Here is a 20,917-nt window from a genome sequence, read left to right on the forward strand (position 1 = left end):
ACTCGGAGGGGGGGTCAGGAATTCGGATGGAGGGAGGGGGGTTTGGAACTGGGGGGGACGGTGTTCTGGAACTTGGAGGGGGTGTCAAATTCAGAGGGAGGGGGGTCTGGAACTGGGGGGGGAAGGGGCTCTGGAATTCGGAGGAGGGGACGAGAGGGGAGGAGGGGGAATGCACCACCTATGCTAAAACTAAAAAAAAAAAAAACAACAAAAACAGGGGGACGACCCTGGAACTCGGAGGAACAGAAGGAGAGGGGGACGACGACGACCCTGGAACACGGACGAAGGGGGGACACTGGAACTGGTTGGGGGGGGGGGCACTGGAAGTGGGTGGGTGGGAGGGGCCCCAGCTACACACACTCTCTCTCACAGACACACACTCGCACACAGTCTCACTCAGTCTGTCACACACACACTCGCAAATTCACTTTCTCTCTCTTACACAGTCACTCTCACACACACTCTCTCAAACATACACCCTCCGAGGAAAACCTTGCTAGCGCCCGTTTCATTTGTGTCTGAAAGGGGTCTTTTCTACTAGTTAAGTAATATGATGTTCAATATTACCTATCCTTTCTGAATCAAGTTTATTCTTGTTTAAAATTGTGAAATTGATAAAATTAAAAAAAAATTATTACTACAAGCACATGATAAAATATTAAAATACATTCAGTATTTTAACTTAGCTGCTATGAGGAGTTTAAGTTTGTTATATGACTGTTCTAGGACGATTCTTCTTTTGGAAATGTCTTTGTGGAGAATGCTGTGCTGATGATATTTGTCAGACACTGGAATCTGCTGGGCTGAGCCCTCAGCTGCTGTTGGTAAGTTATGCTTCATTCAAAACCACTTTTTGCTGGCTAGATTTGTCTAGAGCACAGTGTAAGTGTCATTCTGAGTCAGGCCAGTGATTCATCAATATCAGAATTCATTCTCAGTGGCCATTCCAGGTCACTTGGAAATAACCAGCAGATCGTAAATGGAGAGCCATTCCATATATTGTAATTATTTTGGGGGTCTGTAATTGTGGAAACAGTTGTTGGAGGCTGCAACTGTGAGGCCTTGCAGCCATTATAGAGCGGCTGGCAGGAAGAGACAGGCAGGCGCAAAGAAGGTCTTCTGAGAGCTGCTTTTCTTCTCCGGGCTGTTTAAAGGGTTGCCATTGTTCTGCCTCTTCCTTCTTTTTGTTTCTGTGTGGAGGGGGGAGAGCTGTGTCTGACTATGAATAGTTGATAAAACTGAGAGGAGAGGGAGGAGCACGCCAGATGCTGGAACTCCTGAACATGCACAGTGAGTCTAAAGCTTAGCTGTAGCTAGGGGAGAGAACCAACACACAGGGTCAGTCTGAGCCTTCACCATCAAGCGTGCCTGCATTTCCTTTGCTTGTCTCTTGAGAACTACTGCTCTTCAGTCTCTTTGGGTATTAGATCCAACTCTTACCCCCCCCCCCCCCCCCACACACACACACACATACACGCAAGGTCTCTCCATTTCCAGGCCGCCTTTCAAAAAAAGAAAAAAAATATAGGGAAAAGTCTAGTTGCCACCAAAATGTTGTTTATTTCCCTTTTTTCTGTTGAAGAAATCATGTAGCTAGGGAATCCCATACTGGGAGGACTTGTTATTCTGTTTGTCCTTGCAAAAAACCAAGTTACTTGTAGCAGATTTTCTCTTTGAATAACAGGGTACAGATCCTTACACATTCACGCCCTTCTCATGGAGTTGTATTCTACCCTAAGCTTTAATATTAGACTGAGGTGGTCCTGTATGACCTCAAAAGCTTCTAGACTAGTAACCAAAGCTGGAGTAGCTTTCTGTACCAGACTCAATTGGCAATGTCACCCATGCTGTGAGGATTTCCTATCTTGTTTTTACTTGCAGTCACTGGATCTCAGTGAGAAGGTCTAACAAAATGAGGTTTTGCAAAATAGTGGTAGTTGGCCAACTTATTCATGGAATTTTCAGATGCCTACATACACACTTGCTTTATGATGCTGGTGAATACTCCGAAATTCCATTGTCTAAATTATATCTTTTGTACATTTTTAGCAGCATGTCTCCATCAATCATGGGCCATGCTGCGCGCACATTGGAAAGAGTTTCTGTATGTTGTTACCTTGGGTTTGGTATGTGTCTAATTGTTTTAGTAAAGCAGAAGAAAATAGCCCTGCAGTGGCACATGAATGAGCAGTATAGAGCTCTTAGAATAGTCTTTGTGCTTTTTTTTTTTTTTTTTTAAATCAGTTAGTGCTTGATGTCTTGATCTTGAAATTAGCAAGAGTTGTTGTCCTCAACCTGTAGAGTTGTATTAAATGCAATATATAATTTGTAGAACCAAAAACAACTGCCACAACACCCTCTTTTGATTCCAAATGAACATTCAGATGCAAGCATATTACTCTTACTCAATAAGAGTAATATGCATAAAACTAAGGTAGCAGTCAAAAGGGAAAAAAATGAGTAAATGAGTTGGATATAATAGACTTAACGGACGGAGTTCCCACTAAGCAGCAGGATGCTGCGAGGGAGTCATCTGCGGGCATCATCCGCTGATGAGGGGGTGATGCTTATATATTGCACTTAAACTGGGGAGAGGCAGGCAATTCCTGAACCTTTATTTCTGTGCATTCAAGTGGACTACCATGGCTACCATGTTACTTTATTCATCCTTATTTTTGTACTAGCAGCCAGTAGATTATATTGGCTATGTCCTTGTTACTGTGTTAATTGTTCTTTTTTTTTTTTTTTTTAACAAAGGCTATTTTCTTCTGTGCCAAAGTGATGTTTTTCTCTTATATGAACTGTTACATTATACTCATAATTTTCTTATTACAGGTTTAGTGCATTGTACATAATGTGTGATAAACCTTGTCCACAACTGAGTATTCAAATACAGAAGTTTGTGTGGAGAAGAGTAATTCTGAATATCTGGTCCAGAAAAAGCTGGTCCCAGCTCTGACACCACTGAACATAAAAAGAATTTCTACCTACCTTCCTTTTTCTCATTTTCATGTATTGGCAATCTGGAACAATTCATAAGTATTAAATTCATTAAAAAAATATATCAGTATGTATAAATAAGGTAGGAGGTATTGGTGTTTCAATGTTCTGTTCACGTGTGATACTTGATTGCCCAAATCAGGATCTTTGTGTTAAAATTACTTCTTTTTTATATGTTTTTATAAAAGATTTGTAATTATTGCAGGTTGTTGTGATTCAGTTCAAATGTGTAATTTAGGAGCTTTGTGTTCTTGAGAAGGAGCTTTTTGTGACCAGTTTACACCAGCAGCAAAACTTATGTCATCAGAACATTACATATTTTAATATTAAAAAAAATACTAAATCCATTGTGAATTATAACTTGGTTATAGTGCTTCATGAGTGGTCAGTGATGCTGTTCAATTTTTCATTGTTCTGTTTAGTCCCTTCTGCTCAATGTGTGGCTTTCCAAAGAGAGAGAAGTCCTAGATAAGCTTCAGTCGATCTGTTGCTTGTACACCATTCTTTCTCTTCTAAGTGAGATGAAAGGTAGGAACTTTTTGTTTAATGAGTGTGAACATCTGGTTTGAAATGTAGTAATACATGCTTACCACTAGGAATCATTCATTCTGAAATGCATACAACCTATATTCTCATAATTGCCTGATGGAGCTAGCTACTTGATAGCTTTTGCTTATTGTTAAAAGTATTAGAAATATTGACAATTCTTTGTCTAGTTTATAGCCATCTGACGTAGGAATTGTTTATATTTCTGTGGAATATTTTGTGGGATGTCCACTGAGTTTAAGTACTTTGGCTGGGCAGAAAACAGTGTATGATCATTTAATGTTCTCTTCTGATATCCACATGACTATTTTCATTCTCATGACCATACTCTTCTTGCATATAGTTTCTGGCCATCTGAAATTAATGGTGATAGCCATTTTAGTGGTTGCTTCCATACTGTTTTGATCTGACCTTTACTGATTAATGGTTCAGATCTTCCCTCTATATTGACAGTGTATTTACCTGTATACTGACCCTGTGACTAACACTGAATTCAGACATGCTGTCCTTGCAGGTGAGGGGAGAGAACATTGGAATAATGGGGTTCCACATTTTCTAATTATATAAATACTATAAAACTGAATTATGATGATTGGTGCATCCCTGTGGCAGAAGGAGGGAGATCCTGGATTTCCTTCAAAGGGCATTTTCAGGCAACAGATCAAAGTAATATTAGTCCTGGCACTAATAAATGGAGAAGGAGTTTCTGTTTTTTTCTTTTTTTTCATTTGTAGAAATAGTTTAGTGAAAATCCAAACACCAAAGAATACACAAACCAATAAGGAATGCATATATGAAGCAGTCTGAACTGACATGAAAAAAATGACTTAGTCAAATATAACTGTGTCGGGATAATCCATGATAATGAAAATAGCGGAAATACTTCCATTCTTTTTGTTACAAAATGTTTGCATAAATTCCCTCCCTCTATCTACCCCTTCACCCCCACCCCTACTTCTGTGGATGATACAGAAAGCCAAAGTAGAAAAACAGATTACAAAAACAAAACTATCATATAATAAAGTCCCCCTCAAGAAGAAGAATCACTCAGGAGAGGGGCCCAAATGTCCTCCCACCTAGTAAAAGTCTGCTTCTTCAGTGCAACCAGACGTTCCATGTCACAATTGCACCAAAGGACGTACAATTTGTTGCTTCCAGTGCACCGCCAAATTAAAGCACATAGCATGATAGGTATAATGAGCCAACAAAGATTGCTGACAAGTGAGACCCACAGATTTTGTCCCCACTGAATGCCACATCACAGGACGGCCAATCCAACGTTGCAGTTGAGCCTGTACTACCCTCCAAGATACTTGAGCCTTGGTACAAGACCACCAAATTTGGCCCATGGTACAAAGTACAGCACAACCCCTCCAGCAATTGGGGGAGGGAGAAGGCATTGCCACAAGTTAGTATGCTTTAATACAAAAGGAAATGTAGAAATGAGTCAAACACATATGAGGATCCTGGACTTTGGAAATACTAACTTTGTACCAGGGAGGCACTGGCAGAGTGGGAGATCTAGGTAAAGTTGAAGAAAAGTAGAAAGGAGTTCTGAGAATCATAAAATATTGTGACAGATGTAGCCCACTTCATACTGTTGCCTACTGCACAATTGATGGTACAGCGACATGTTCCATTGAGGGAAGAAGAGATTTACAACCTTCATGATGTGCAAGGATTAGGGGTAGTCTTGGCAATGTCAGCACAACCATCATCTTTGCAGCTGGCACTGTGTGTGGAGGAGACTGACACATGGGAAGAGCCACTAAGATCCTGCATTGGACAGTCTCCCCAGGCTGTATTCAGCCTTTTTGGAAGGAGAGAGGATGGGCTGCACCTGCAGTGCTCGGTGGGGGGGGGGGGGGGGGGGGGGGGGAGGGGGGTTGCAGATAAAAACCTGAATCTGTTACTGTTCTTAGTTACCTTATCTTCTTAAGGTTATGTGTTCAACTGGGTTGTTTTAACTTTCTGTGTTTTAATCTAGTCTTGCGCTATGTTTCTTTGTTTTTCTTTGTGTTTATCTGTTTTATTTGGCATATTTATTTTTATTTATTGGGATTTATTAAACCACTTTTATGAAGAGATTCACCCATAGTGATGTACATCATGTACAGTTTAACATAAAACTCCCAATTGTATTAACAGCATAATAGTAGTAAAATGACCAAACATAAATACAATCAGTGAGGTAAACTTGGAGCTGGCAAATTGAAACCTAGTAATAGGACTTACATGAAACAATTGTCATCTGGTCCCCCTTCCTTCAGCAGGCCCGGGTTGACCCTGTTTAGCTTGTCAGGTTTGATGTGGGCCAGGTATTCAGACCAACGGTCTTGTCCATACTCGACTTGCCCAGTTTCTCCAGCTCCTTCCTGGTAGCAGCCACTCAAGCTGTCTTAACAGTAGTGGTCAAACAAAAGTGCAGCAGCTCCAATATTTTTATCGGTAAAAGGCTTTTATTTACACAGGCTTAGTCACACAGTCTTATTCTTGTTCCAGTTTCCTCACCACATGACAGTTCACCACTTCAGCTTTTTACATTCATTTTATTTCATCAACATCGTTCAAGTCCCCTTCCCTGGGAGATTTAACCACAGTTCAACCTTTCTCTGCACTACCGTCTGTCTTCAGGTAGTTTGCTGGCTACTTCAGCTTTCTACAGTCATTTAATTTCATCAACATAGTTCAAGTCCCCTCCCCAGGGAGATTTAACCACTATTCCACCTTTCTCAGCACTACCGTCTGTCTTCAGGTAGTTTGCTGGCTAGCTTCCGCCACAGGTTCCTCCCAAGACTGCACCAACTTCACTTCCCCGGTCTTAAATAGTTGAGGCAACACTGTAGCAATAAAACCTTTTACCTTACCAGCAGGAGTCTGTGCTAACGCTGAAACCTCCATGCTCTCCCCCCCCTTACCTCCTCATCTGCTTCCATTTTATCCCATTCCATAGCCTCCTCCCCACAGGGTTCCCTGAGCTGCTCCTCATCTCCTTGATCAGAAACCATCTCCCAATCACCCCCCCCCCCCTTCATTTCCTGAGAGTCCTGTATTGGAGATGGTGGTTCCTACCCTTAGTTAGTAGTCGGACTGGCCTTTTGGCCACTAGGGGACGAATTCTCTATAAGGAACCTTGAGGTGAAATTTGCTCTTCCTCAAGAGCACCTTTTCCTCCGGCCTCTGCCTTAGCCTCCATGAAGCAGACTCCTCTCAAACCCCTCACACAATATAGAAATATACACATTTAACAGCTCTGTAAAACAGTCATAGAACTATGAAAATGTTTATACATCTGTACACCACATTGATGCCTACAGTAAAAGGTGGTAGCCAGAAGCCTAGCCAGGTTTTGATGTCTGGGAGAGCAGACCTTTTATAAAATAGGTGCTGATACAAGGCTGCATACCCAATTTGCATAGGCACCATTTCATTCAAAATCCATTTGGGGGAGCAGCTGGTCCCCTTGAACCACACCTAACTACACCTCTGATGGTAGCAGATTTCTATTGTATTGGATATGATCCTCAAAGGAGGTAAACATGCTTATTATAAATAAATAAATAAATAAATAAATAAATATAGTAACATAGTATATGATGGCAAATAAAGTCCATTGTGGCTCATCCAGTCTGTCCGATAAACTGATTAGAGCTGTAACTGCTGCTTCTTGCAGGGTTCCCCCACCCTCCCAGTCGCCTTTTTTTGAACTACAAGAATCATTTTACTTTTGCTTTGAGTGGCAATACACTACTTGGATTCCATCCTCTTGGCATTTAGGGATCCTTTGTTTATAGCACACCTTTTTCAATTTCATCACTATTTTTGTCCACACCACCTCCACCAGGAGAGCATTCAAGGTACCCACCACTTTTTCTGTGAAAAGTATTTTATGATGCAGTTTTAAGTTTACATCCTTTCAGATTTATTTCATGTCTTTATAAAGCTAAAGGTAGTAATCAAAAGGGTAAAAAAATTAGTAAGGTCCCGATGATCAATTCCCTGCACTGTTCCAAAACAGTGCTGTAATGATTGTGCTGGAATAGTGTGGGGAATTAACTCCCCAAGAATCAATTTTAATAACATGAAAATTTAGGTGTGTTATTAGCATTGATCATGGGGGGGAAAGCACGAGAGGATTGTGCCCGGGCATGCGCTCAGGTACAATCCACCCACACTTGTTTGACAGGTCCGGCCTGTCAAAAAAAAAAAAAAAAGGCCGGACCTGTCAAACCTCAAGATCCCCAAACACAGCACGTAACAGCCCTCCAGCACGTACGCCCCCCTTGCCAAACACATCCGAATCAACACGAACATATCTAAACCTGCACTACCCAAACTGCAAAGACCTTAAATACAAATCAACCTACGCATCCAGCTTTTCCTACATAAGCACACAACTGTGGAACGCACTACCAAAAGCCTTGCTTATGATCACTGGGCCATAAATGAGCTTAATTAACTAAGCAGCAAGAAGCTGCTTGCGAGTTCTTTGCTGGTGTCCCTGCTGGTGGGGGGGTGATAATCAAATATTGCACTTATTTATTTATTTATTTATTTGTTACATTTGTATCCCATATTTTCCCACCTGTTTGCAGGCTCAATGTGGCTTACATAGTGCCGGTGTGAACAAATACAAAGTGATGTTGTGGTAAGATAGTTCATGTGGCATAGCCACATTAGGGAATCGTACAGCGGAAGAGTTGAGTTATGTCCTTTACGTTCTTTAGTTTTGTTGTGTTGCAGAGATCAGCCATTTAAGTTGGATCGGTGGGGTATGCCTTTTTGAACAGGTTGGTTTTAGTGATTTCTGGAAGTTCAAGTGGTCATACGTCGTTTTCAAGGCTTTTGGTAGTGCGTTCCACAGTTGTGTGCTTATGTAGGAGAAGCTGGATGCGTAGGTTGATTTGTATTTAAGGTCTTTGCAGTTTGGGTAGTGCAGGTTTAGATATGTTCGTGTTGATTCGGATGTGTTTCTAGTTGGTAAGTCGATTAGGTCTATCATGTATCCCGGGGCTTCACCGTAAATGATTTTGTGAACCAGGATGCAGATTTTGAAAGCAATGTGTTCTTTGATTGGGAGCCAATGTAGCTTTTCACGGAGCAGTTTTGCGCTTTCAAATCGCGTTTTCCCAAATATTAGTCTAGCTGCCGTGTTTTGAGCTGTCGGAAGTTTCTTTAAGGTTTGTTCTTTGCATCCCATATAGATTCCATTGCAGTAGTGTGCGTGGCTTAGTACCATTGATTGTATCAGGTTGCGAAATGGGAAGAATTGTTTCAAGTGTTTGAGTTTCCACATTGAGTGGAACATTTTCTTTGTTGTGGATGCCATTTGGCTCTCTAGTGTTAAATGTCGGTCTGTTGTCATGCCAAGGATTTTCAGGCTGTCTGAGATAGGAAGGGTGTGATCTGGGGTGTTGATACTTTTGGGGTTGTCCACGCTGTGTTGGGATGAAAGGATGAGACTATCAGGCTCATTTTCAAAGCACTTAGCCTCCCAAAGTTCCATAGAAACCTATGGAACTTAGCCTCCCAAAGTGCTTCGAAAATATGCCTCTATGTGTTTTTTCTTCATTGAGTTTTAGTGAAATGCATTTGCCCATGAGTCCATGATGTTCAAGCTAAGAGTGATTTCGTTGGTGATTTCTGTCAGTTTGGCTTTGTAAGGCATGCATATTATGACATCGTCTGCATATATGAAAGGGTTGAGGCCTTGGTTGGATAAGGTTGTGGCTAGTGGGGGGTCATCATTAGGGTGAAGAGGATCGGTGATAGCGGTGATCCTTGTGGTACTCCATAGTCTGCTTTCCACGGTGATGATATGCTTGTGTTTGATTTTACTTGGTATGTTCATGTAGTTAGGAAGCCCTTAAAAATTAGAAATATTTCTTTACAAAGAGGTAATAGGTGCATGGAAGACCATTTCAGTGGGGGTGTGCAGGTCAAACATTTTCAGTGTTTAGTTTCCTGTGTCATAAGATTTTTCGTTTTTTGGAGTTAAAAAATATATATATTTTAAAATTAATGTCATCAGCAGTGTTGATGATATTGATGACAGAGGCATTCACCCTCCCAACTATTGCCCTTATATAATTCCTTTGCTGCATTGGAGCATTATGGTTCTTGAAAAAGAAGTACTGATGTGGAACAAGAGGCAAAGAATGTAACACAATCCAAGAGACATCCCCAAAACAATGAAAGATCAGTGCAACGCAGAAAATTCTTACTGCGAGGAGACTCCATTATCAGAGGCATTAACTTAGGAACACAGTTCAAAGGTCCCAACCTAGTGAAGTGCCTTCCAGGATCCTCAGCTACCAGAAGTAGTGCACAAATACTGAACTTGATCTGAGAGGAGAGTACGGATTCTAATACTGATGTTGTAATTCACCTGGGGACAAATGACCTGGCCAACAGTAACAAGTTTAGAGCACAGAGAGTGTTCCAGAAGCTTGGGGAGGGACTGAAATCTTTGGTTCAGACTGTGGCTTTTTCTGAAGCTATTCCTACATGTGGGAAGGGAGAAGAGAGACTACATAAAACAGAGGAATTCAATAAGAGGCTTAAAATTTGGTGTAAAGAAGAAGGTTTCAGATGCATAGGTGGATGGGGCAGTACATGGCAAAATCATGAGCTGTATTGTTATGATGTGCTACATCTTTCTGTGATGGGAAAAAGGATACTTGGGGAGAAATTCAGGCAGTATGTTTCTAGACTTTTAAACTAGAGGGTGGAGGTGACTAAAGAAAACAAGGGAATTCAGAAAGTCACTCCAGAAAAAAACATGATGGCAGAGGGAAAGGTCATGTAAATTAAAAATAAATAAATAAATCCTAACTCAATTAGCACATGGAAAGCAATGACCACAAATGCTCGTAGTCTAAGTAGAAAGGTTCAAGATCTGCGAGCACTGATGTTTGAGAAAAACTTGGATATTGTTGTTATAACGGAGATATGGTTCAATGATTCCCATGAATGGGATGTGACCATACTGGGATATAATCTTTTTAGAAAGGATAGGGAGGGCCGAAGAGGTGGAAGAGTGGCACTGTATGTGAAAAACAATATCAGAGTTGCTGAAATGCGGGGTACCTGGGGAAATGAAGAAGCTATATGGATCGTCCTGGAAAGAGAAGATGGAACCTGTTTCCACATAGGTGTTATCTGCAGACCTCTGGCACAAATGGAGAAGTTGGACAAGGATCTGATAGAAGATATTCATAAACTTGGTGTGAAAGCGGAGGTGCTGTTGTTGGGAGATTTCAGTTTGCCTGATGTGGATTGGAACGTCCCATTGGCAGAACTGGAAAGAAGTATAGAGATTGTGGATGCCTGTCAAAGTGGCTTGCTCAGACAGCTGGTTACAGAACCCATGAGGGAAGGGTCAACATTGGATCTAGTGCTCACAAATGGAGGAAGTGTTTCCAATGCCCGTGTGGGTGCCTACCTAGGTAATGGTGATCATCACATGATATGGTTTGATGTAAGAGCAAAAGTGGAGTTCGGATGCACAAAAATGGATTTCAGACGTACTGATTTTGGTAAAATGGGGGAATACTTGAAGGAGCTGACGGCAGGGGTAGGAATTGGAGAAGTGGAATTGCAGTGGTCCAAGCTGAAAACTGCTATAAATATGGCAACTGATCTTTATGCAAGGAAAGTAAATAAGAACAAGAGAAACAGGAAGCCTGTGTGGTTCTCCAAACAAGTGGCTGAAAAAATAAGGGCAAAAGAGGCTTTGTTCAAGAACTACAGAAGAACACAATGAAAAGATCATGGAAAAGATTACTGGATTAATTAAGCTCAAAGAAACAAAGAGGGGAAATATGGCTAGTGAAAGCACGGGTGGAAGAAAAAAATGGCTAAAGATGTAAAGAGGTGACAAGACCATTTTTAGATATATTGGGTAAAGGAGAAAACTTAGGAATGGAATTGCAAGACTGAAAGATACTGAGAATAGCTTTGTGGAGAGTGATGAGGATAAAGCGAACATGCCAAACAAATACTTCTCTTCAGTGTTCACTGAAGAAAATCCTGCAGAAGGACCGCGGTCAGTGGCCGAGGTTATATCTGGGTATGGAGTGGATATTGTGCCGTTTGCGGAAGAAAACATTTAAGAATAGCTTGAAAATCTGAAAGTGGACAAAACTATGGGGCCATATGGGATACATCCCAGGATACTGAGGGAGCTCAGAGAAGTCCTGGCAGGACCGCTTAAGGATTTATTTAATAGATCTTTAGAGACGGGAGAGGTTCTGAGGAATTGGAGACAAGCTGATGTGGTCCCTTTTCACAAAAGTGGAGACAGGAAAGAGGCCGGTAAGCCTCATGTCAGTGGTAGGAAAAATAATGGAATTACTGCTGAAGGAAAGGATTGTTGACTTTCTAGAAGACAACAGGTTACAAGATCTGAGGCAACATGTCTTTACCAAAGGAAAATCCTGCCAAGTGAATGATTGACTTCGTTGGCTGACCAAAGAACTGTATGAAAGATGTGCGATAGATGTAATCTACTTTGATTTCAGCAAAGCCTTTGATACGGTCTCTCACAGAAGACTCTTGAATAAGCTGAGAGGGCTAAACTTAAGACCAAAAAGTGGTGAACTGGACTGGAGGCTGGTTGGCCGACAGGCGGCAGAAGGTGGTGGTAAACTGAATCGGCTCTGAGGAAAGGAAGGTGAGTAGTGGAGTGCTTCAGGAGTTTGTACTGGGGCCGATTCTGTTTAATATATTTGTGCAAGACATTGATGAAGGGTTAGAAGGAACAGTTTGCCTTTTTGTGGATGACACAAAGATTGCCAATAGAATGGATACCCTGGAGAGAATAGAAAACATGAGAAGAGATCTCCAAATGTTAGAAGAATGGTCAAGGGTCCGGCAGTTAAAATTGAATGCGAAATGCAGAGTGATGCACTTAGGGTGCAGAAATACAAAAGAAATGTACCAGTTAGGAGGAGAGAGATTATTAAGCTCGGCTTAGGAGAGGGACCTTGGGATGATGGTGTCTGAAGATCTCAAGGTGACAAAACAGTGCGACAAATGCTAGGCTGCGTAGAGAGGGATATAACCAGCAGAAGAAATGAGGTGTTGATGCCCCTGTACAAGTGGCCCCACTTGGAGTATTGTGTTCATTTTTGTAGGTCTTATCTTGCTAAGGATGTACAAAGACGTGAAATGGTTCAGAGAAAAGCAACAAAAATGGTAGGGGGTTTACATAGCAAAGCTTATGTGTAGAGACTTGCAGAACTAAACATGTATACCCTGGAGGAAAGAGAAACAGGGGTGATATGATACAGACATTCAAATATTTGAAAAGAATGAATTCACAAACAAACTTTTTCCAGAGACAGGAAGGTGGTAGAACTAAAGGGCATAAATTGAAGTTTAAAGGGGGCAGATTCAGGAATAATGTCCGGAAGTATTTTTTCACTGAGAGGGTGGTAGATGCCTAGAAATTCCCTCCCATGGGAGGTGGTGGAGATGAAAACAGTAATAGAATTCAAAAATGCATGGGCAGAAAGGCATCCCATGTGTGGAAGAGTGGCCTAGTGGTTAGGGTGGTGGACTTTGGTCCTTGGGAACTGAGGAACTGAGTTCGATTCCCGGCACAGGCAGCTCCTTGTGACTCTGGGCAAGTCACTTAACCCTCCATTGCCTGCTGCATTGAGCCTGCCATGAGTGGGAAAGCGCAGGGTACAAATGTTACAAAAAATAAAAAAATCCCGTTTAGAAGGATTGGATCCAAAGAAGCTTATGGGAGATTAGGTAGGAAAGCCAGTGCTGGGCTAACTTCTACAATCTGTTTCCTGATGGAGGCTGAATTAGATTTGGATATGGAGCTTTTCAGGGGCTTTGACAACAACCTCAGAAATTTTAGAACAAGGTTAGTTCTGGTAGACTTCTACAGTCTGTGCCCTAAAAATGGCAAGGATAAATCAAGAACATGTATACATGCCATATGTAATAAGTTTATCTTGTTGGGCAGACTGGATAGACCATATAGGTCTTTATTTGCCGACATCTACTGTATTATTATGTTACTGTTAGGCACATTATTGATGACCTTGGGGGGGGGGGGGGGGGGGATATTCTGTTATTTCAAATTAAAAACGACATGGGACGTTTACCATGTTTCAAATGAATTTACATTCTTACTGGTGGTAGAGCCAAAAACAGTAACAGAATTCAAGAAAGTATGGCATAAATAAAAGAGATCCCTAGTTGAACGATATTTAATTTATTTCAAAAACTTATATAAAAGCAAAGCCAGACATCTAGTAGGCTTTACAGTATAGCAGCAGGAAAGGAGAATGGAAAGACCAGGTGGATTTTTATGTCTTTATTTGCTTTCATATTCTTTGTTTCTATGAAACCATTAAACTTTATTCATATTAAATATTGCATTTCATTAGTAAAAGGAGTGGGAGGAACACCTGAGTTTCCCTGGCTTCCCTGAGCTATGCCTGAATTCAACACTGCTTGTGACTTCATTAATAATCGTGCCTTGCCTAGTAAAATCATTGTGGTAAAAAGCACACAGCTGAACAAAGACCAGCTTTGAAAAGACAAATTGTTCTCTAATAATCACTTAAATCAGTTGTTCAGAATTTAGTTTTGCCCCTACTTGAATGCTCTAGCATGCTTGTTTCTCGATATTGAGTTTGCTTCTACTGAATTCTTCTTACAGAATTATTCATAGTGGAAACCTTTTCAACTGGCGAATTATTTCTCCTTCAGGCTTTTTGATGGGTTTGATGCTATCCATTTCTTTTTACTCATTCTCTTCCATTTTGAGTCATTCCAGATTTTACTGTGTGCTTAATACATTTAGATATATGGGAAACTGTGTGCTTTATTTTGGCAATAAACAGGTTTAAAAAGGATTTACTCTCCCTGAGTGTACTTACGTGGATGTGACATTCTACTAAGTATGTCGTGGACATTGCACATTGCAAGACTCATCTCTTCTCCTGCCAAAAGCAGTCTCTCTTCTGCTGCTACCATCCAGCATCTGATCTCTCTCCTGACCAAAAGGGGCTGCAGCCAACCTTGAAACAGGGTGAAATTTAAACTGGGACAGGAAGGATCTGAAAGGGTGCAGATGGACATTCATAAAAGAATTGAAAGATGGTTAATTAAACTCGGTCCAAATTGATGTGGCTTAAATTGCTTGCTGTAGGAATGTAAAATATTTCTATTGTTCCCATTTTTGTTGAAGGTTATAACAAAGAGGCATATTTTCAGAGCACTTAGCCTTCCAAAGTTCCATAGGTTTCTATGGAACTTTGGAAGGCTAAGTGCTTTGAAAATATGCCTCAACGCTAAGCAAATATGTAGCCCTACAGTTAGTAACAAAATACAGTGGAGAAACACCAGGTAGACGAACAATGAGTCTGATTGCTCACCCGCTTGGTGTTTCACTCTAAATGTTGTTACTGTTTGTGATCTCTGAGATTCTTTTTGGTTTTCTCTTTTTGGTGTTTTGAACTAGTCCTACATTTTAATTGTCTCTTGCTATGTAATCTAAAATTTGTAGTCACAATTTCTCTCAGTTGAGCAGATCTCTTCCCATCTGTGTTAAAGTTACTGAAAAGTAAATTATGATGGGACCTAAGTTTGCTATGTTAAACTGCTTTAAATGACACTGACTATGAGAAGAACTGCAGTAAGCCCAAACTGCTAGCTACTACTTGCCTCTGAGCTTCTTCAGTATTGCATGCTTGAGAATTGTCATCCTTTATTTCTGGGAGTGAACAAAAATGTGCTTTTTTTTTTTTTTTACTAGCTATTGACTCAGACATGACCACTGATAGAGAAAGGATTCTAAACTTCATGGACCATTGGTTTGAATGATTATTACTGTCGTATTATAATTGTCATGGTGATTTCACATTGCTTGCTACACAGTTCTTGTGTATTTTATAAACTACAATAAATAAAACAAGAAAGCATAACTTCAAAGATTTTAACCCTTTTAATATAAATTAATAAGCCATTTGTCATAAAACAAAGTTGAAAGATATATGCTAAATTTGTAGTCATTTTGCCATAACATCAGATGGGGTTAGAACATAAGTACCTAAGTTTTGCCATTCTGGGACAGACCACAGGTCTATCAAGCCCAGTATCCTGTTTCAAACAGTGGCAAATCCAGGTCACAAGTAGCCCAAGATCCCAGAACATTTTAGAACATTTTGTAGGATATGAGGTATTACTAGATTTGTTCTGTATAGCTGAGTTCTGTCTTGCAAGGTTTAAGTTATGGAATACTGCCTCTGATCTCATTGGTAAATATAATTGTTTTTATATGTATATACGTGATTTAGCATTGGTAAGTACTTGGAATAATTGAATTTATAGTATTGTAAAGTGTTAGTGCATCTAAATAGTCTGCAACAGCTGCATCATGACTATGTCATTCTCTGTTGGTAAGAGTATAGTACAGATCAGACCTGAATCCCTAGTGCCCCACCATGTTAACCTTGGCTCCCCCAAAATAATCAGTTCTGGCTTACACTACTTTTAGAGACAACTTGATAATTGGTGTTTGCTGTAGGTGCTGTGTATCAGTGTTGTATTCTGAATGCATTTTGTTTTTGAGTTTTTAGTACTTCAGTCTGTCGAGTTATAGGTACTGGTGACTGTATACCACTTAAAGTAAGAGCTTGCTTGTTCTTTTATCTGCAGTAGCTATCGATGAAACATGGGACATTCAGTCTGTTTCTCCATGGTGGCAGCAGATGCGCACAGCTTGTATTCAGTCAGAGAATAGTGGAGCTTCTTTGTTATCCGCGCACATTGGGCATTCTGTGGCTGTGAATGTAGCCAACAAAATGGCAGAGAAAAAAGTAAGTAAATAACATTTATGTCCCCCTAGAATATACTTATCAAGGAAGAGTCAGTTTATTTCTGGGAAATGAGAACTAGAGTTTTGGTGGCAGCACGGGATTCAACACGCTTTGCTTGTTTTTCTTCATAAGATTTAAATTTTTTTTTTTGGGGGGGGGGGGGGGGTGGATTTCTGGTAGCACCTATATTGCTGCACCTTTTTTTCTTTATCTCTCCAGAAGTGTATTTCATGTGGTAGCTCTGTTGGTAGTGATTCAACACTTTGCTCATTTCTGAAAGCCAGTGAAATCTGGGTCTAATAAATTATTGTTTTCTAGATATTGGCTGACTTGCTACCTTTTTTTCCAGCAGTTTAGCCATCATTGGTAAATTGGAGATGGGTTTGAACTAAGTGCTCACATAGATCCATACTCAGGCCTTCCTTTCTCAGGATTGGTGTTACCATGGCCCTTCTTAGTGAGTCAGAGACTTGATTTTGATCTAAGAATATATTAATTAATAAAGCTATTCATTCTAACATCAAATCAGAGGATTCCTTAGCGGCATATAAAAGGTCTTGAGTTCTGATAGGATTTGCTGGATTAAGTAGGCAATAAGGCAGATTTAGGGGAGATTTATTGGGTCTCCTTAGATTCTTGTTTTTTGACCGATATGTAAATATTAGTGAAGATTACTGGCTGCTTCATGCAAGCATGGGGGCTGTTACAGATGCAGGAATGAGTAGGCAGAAAGACAGATACTGAGGGGAAGAAAGAATATAAGTGTTGCCATACTGTGTATTGCTTCGGTGTTGCAGCCTGCTCACTTGATCACCACAGGCTGCTCAAAGACTAAAATACTACAGATTCTTTTAGATTTGTATTGGGTAAATGAAACTCTTTATTTGCACTTTTAATTGGAGAGTGTATAAGTCATTATTGTTACTTCATCACAATGATTAAGAAATACACACGCTAATCGAGTACATTACTAAAGGAAGGCTATAGAAAAGAAGAAAGATATATATACATACATCATCACTGGTCAGGGATTACATCATTCAGGCCCTTATCTCATCAGCTGGGGGGGCCTGTTGTAGCGAAAGCCCGAAGTCTCCAGACCAGGAACAAGTCTTTTCTGCACGATGCGTCCGTCCACAGAATGAGCCCCAAGGCTCTGCTGCAAAAAGCCCCCTTTTTGTGTTTATTCCTCTTGTCAATAAAAATTATTATAAAAAAAAAAAAAAAGCTAAAACTTATCCAAGAATGTACATGAAGTTTCAGTCATATGCTCTCAGTTCAGGTAAACAAACCACTGGCCAGGTGGCTTATCTCCCAAACCTCAAACATACCCCGCCTCCCTCCTGCACAAGCTGGCTTCAGAGGCATTCCAACCTGTTCTTGAGTGTGCCTTATCTCATACATTGTTCTTTGAGATATACCAGGAAAGTCACTTTTGGGTCAAAGACAGGAGATTTTAAAAATGTATTATCGATTAAAGCAAGACTGAAAAGCAATTTTTAATATTTTCCATCACATACTAGGACAGACTGAAGGTCCATCAAGCCCAGTATCCAGTTTCCAACAGTGGCCAATCTAGGCCACAAGTACCTGGCAAGATCCCAAAACAGTACAATACATTTTATGCTGCTTATCCTAGAAATAAGCAGTGGATTTTCCAAGTCCATTTTAATAATGGACTTTTCTTTTAGGAAGATATTCAAACCTTTTTTAAACCCTGCTAAGCTAACTGCTTTTCTACATTTTCTGGCAACAAATTCCAGCATTTAATTACACGTTGAGTGAAAAAATATTTTCTCAGATTCGTTTTGGATGGACTGGAGTGTAACTTTTAAGAGGCTTCAACGTTAGATTCAGAACTTTTAGAACAAGAACAGTGCTGGGCAGACTTTTACGGTCTGTGCCCTGAGAAAGGCAAGTACAAATCAAACTCGTATACATATAAAGTATCACATACCATGTAAAATGAGTTTATCTTGTTGGGCAGACTGGGTGGACCATTTGGTCTTTATCTGCCATCAGGTACTATGTTACTATGTTAAATGTACTACTTTGTAGCTTCATTGCATGCCCCCGAGTCCTAGTATTTTTGGAAAGCGTAAACAAGCAATTCATGTCTACCTGTTTCAAACCACTCATTTTATATACCTGTATCATATCTGCCCTCAGCAGTCTTTTCTCCAAATTGAAGAGCCCTAGCTGTTTCAGCCTTTCCTTATAGGGAAGTCATCCCATCCCCTTTATCATTTTCGTCGCCCTTCTCTGTACCTTCTCTAATTCTGCTATATCTTTTTTGAGATGCAGTGACCAGAATTGCACACCGTATTCAAGGTGTGGTCACACCATGGAGCGATACAAAGGCATTATAACATCCTCGTTTTTATTTTCCATTCCTTTCCTAATAAAACATAACATTCTATTTGCCACTGCAGCACACTGAGCAGAGAGTTTCAAAGTATCGTCAATGATGACTCCTGGATCCTTTCCTGGTCGGTGATGCCTAATGCGGAACCTTGCATCACTAGCTATAGTTTGGGTTCCTTTTTCCCACATGCATCACTTTGTACTTGCTCCCATTAAACGTCATCTGCCATTTGAATGCCCAGTCTCCCAGTCTCGTAAGGTTGTCTTGGAATTTTTCACAATCCTCTTGCTATTGAATAACTTTGTGTCGTCGGCAAATTTAATTACCTCACTAATTATTCCCATATCTGGATCATTTATAAATATGTTAAAAAGCAGCGGTCCCAGCACAGACCCCTGCGGAACCCCGCAATCAACCCTTCTCTGTTGAGAATACTGACCATTTATCCCTACTTTATTTTTTAAGTAGTATTTAATCCACAATAGAACACTACCTCCTATCCCATAACTTTCCAATTTCCTCTGGAGTCTTTCATGAGGTACTTTGTCAAATGCTTTTTGAAAATCCAGATACACAATATCGCCTGGCTCACTTTTATCCACTTGTTTGTTCACCCCTTCAAAGAAATGTAGTAGATTGGTGAGGCAAGATTTCCCTTCACTAAATCCATGTTGGCTTTGTCTCATTAATCCATACTTATGTATATGCTCTGCAATTTTGTTCTTTATATTAGTCTCTACCATTTTGCCCTTCACCGGTCTGTAATTTCCCGGATCTCCTCTGGAACCCTTTTTAAAAGTCGGCATTACATTTGCCACCCTCCAATCTTCCGGGATGATGCTTGATTTTTAAGATAAATTACATATTACTAACAATAGTTCTGTAAGTTCAATTTTCAAAAGGCAGGGGTGGATGCTAGTAGGATAGATGGGAGGCAGAAACAGAAGCTGTAAAGGCAGAGGGGAAGCAAAAGAGGGCAGATGGAGAGGTGGAAAGGAGGCACTAGGGATAGCAAAGAGAGGTGAGAAAATGGATGCTGGGGAAAGAAGCAGGTGGGTGGATTCTTGGAATGCAAGAATCAGATAAGAAGGCAGGAGAATTGGTGTAGGGGAAGAAGGGAGCAAGGACAGGAGGTGGATGCTGGGGATATAGGGATATGGAGAACAGGGTCTTTGAGTTAAGTGGAGACTTGTGGATTGAGTAGAAGAGCAGCACAAGACTTGGGTGGTTATTGCGTAGGTTAAGGAAATAGGGAATTGGAGTTTGGATGAGGGAAATGGGGAGATAGTTTGAGCAGGGACTTGGACTAGGCAGACAGTAGGGACTAGTCATGGGTTGTGAACAGTAAGGATAGGGGTGGGTTAAGAAATGGGATGAAAGAAACGGGGAGGCTGTGGAGGGGGTGAGGTCTTTGAGGAGAAGGAAAGTGGAAATGGATGCATTGAAAGGGGGAATAGGAGGTTGAGTAGTGGGTAAGAGACAGAAGAAAGGGCCTTGAAACAACCAATGGCTAGGGTTCGGGTAGATGGGGGATATAAGGTTTTATTTGGGATTGAGAGGGGGACATGTCAGGGATGCCCTCTCTCTCCACTCTTGTTTGCATTATCTATCAAAATGTTGGTTCAAAACATTTCTTGTAACCCGGATACTCAAGGCTTCTAGCTGGGTTGGCATTATTTGCTGATGACATTTTGTTATATGTGGGATGCTCAAATGTTTCACTGTCCATTATTTTACATGAATTGAGGGATTGTGGGGAGTAGCTGGGTTTAAGTTCATTCTCAATAAAATGGAGATCTTGGGTGTTACTACAGGTCCTCAGGAGGAAGAAATACTGAAACAGAGTTTTCCCTTTAGATGGGCTATGGCCTAGTGGTTAGATGCATTGAAAGGGGGAATAGGAGGTTGGATAGTAGGTAGGAGACAGAAGAAAGGACCTTGAAACAACCCATGGCTAGGGTTCGGGTAAATGGGGAATGTAGGGTTTCCTTTGGGACTGAGGAGGGGGACATATCAAGGATGCCCCCTCTCTCCACTCTTGTTTGCATTATCTATCAAACAGTTGGCTCAAAAAATTTGTTCTAACCCAGATATCCAAGGCTTCCATCTGGGTAAGATGTGACATAAATTAGCATTATATGCTGATGACTTTTTGTTATAT

The 20,917-nt window shown here is 40.7% G+C and overlaps 1 protein-coding gene across 2 annotated transcripts in view; it reads left to right on the forward strand.

The window, feature by feature from the left end:
• The window catches only part of RAB3GAP2 (RAB3 GTPase activating non-catalytic protein subunit 2), a 284,414-nt gene that overhangs the window by 175,236 nt on the left and 88,261 nt on the right, over positions 1 to 20,917 (forward strand). For both annotated transcript variants that reach the window (XM_030196010.1, XM_030196011.1), the window contains exons 21-23: positions 727 to 824; positions 3,423 to 3,528; positions 16,231 to 16,391. In XM_030196010.1, coding sequence (XP_030051870.1) covers positions 727 to 824; positions 3,423 to 3,528; positions 16,231 to 16,391 — 365 coding nt within the window. The remainder of the gene's footprint in view (positions 1 to 726; positions 825 to 3,422; positions 3,529 to 16,230; positions 16,392 to 20,917) is intronic.

This window comes from Microcaecilia unicolor, chromosome 3 (genome assembly GCF_901765095.1).
Source record: "Microcaecilia unicolor chromosome 3, aMicUni1.1, whole genome shotgun sequence".
NCBI classification, from domain to species: Eukaryota; Metazoa; Chordata; class Amphibia; order Gymnophiona; family Siphonopidae; genus Microcaecilia; species Microcaecilia unicolor.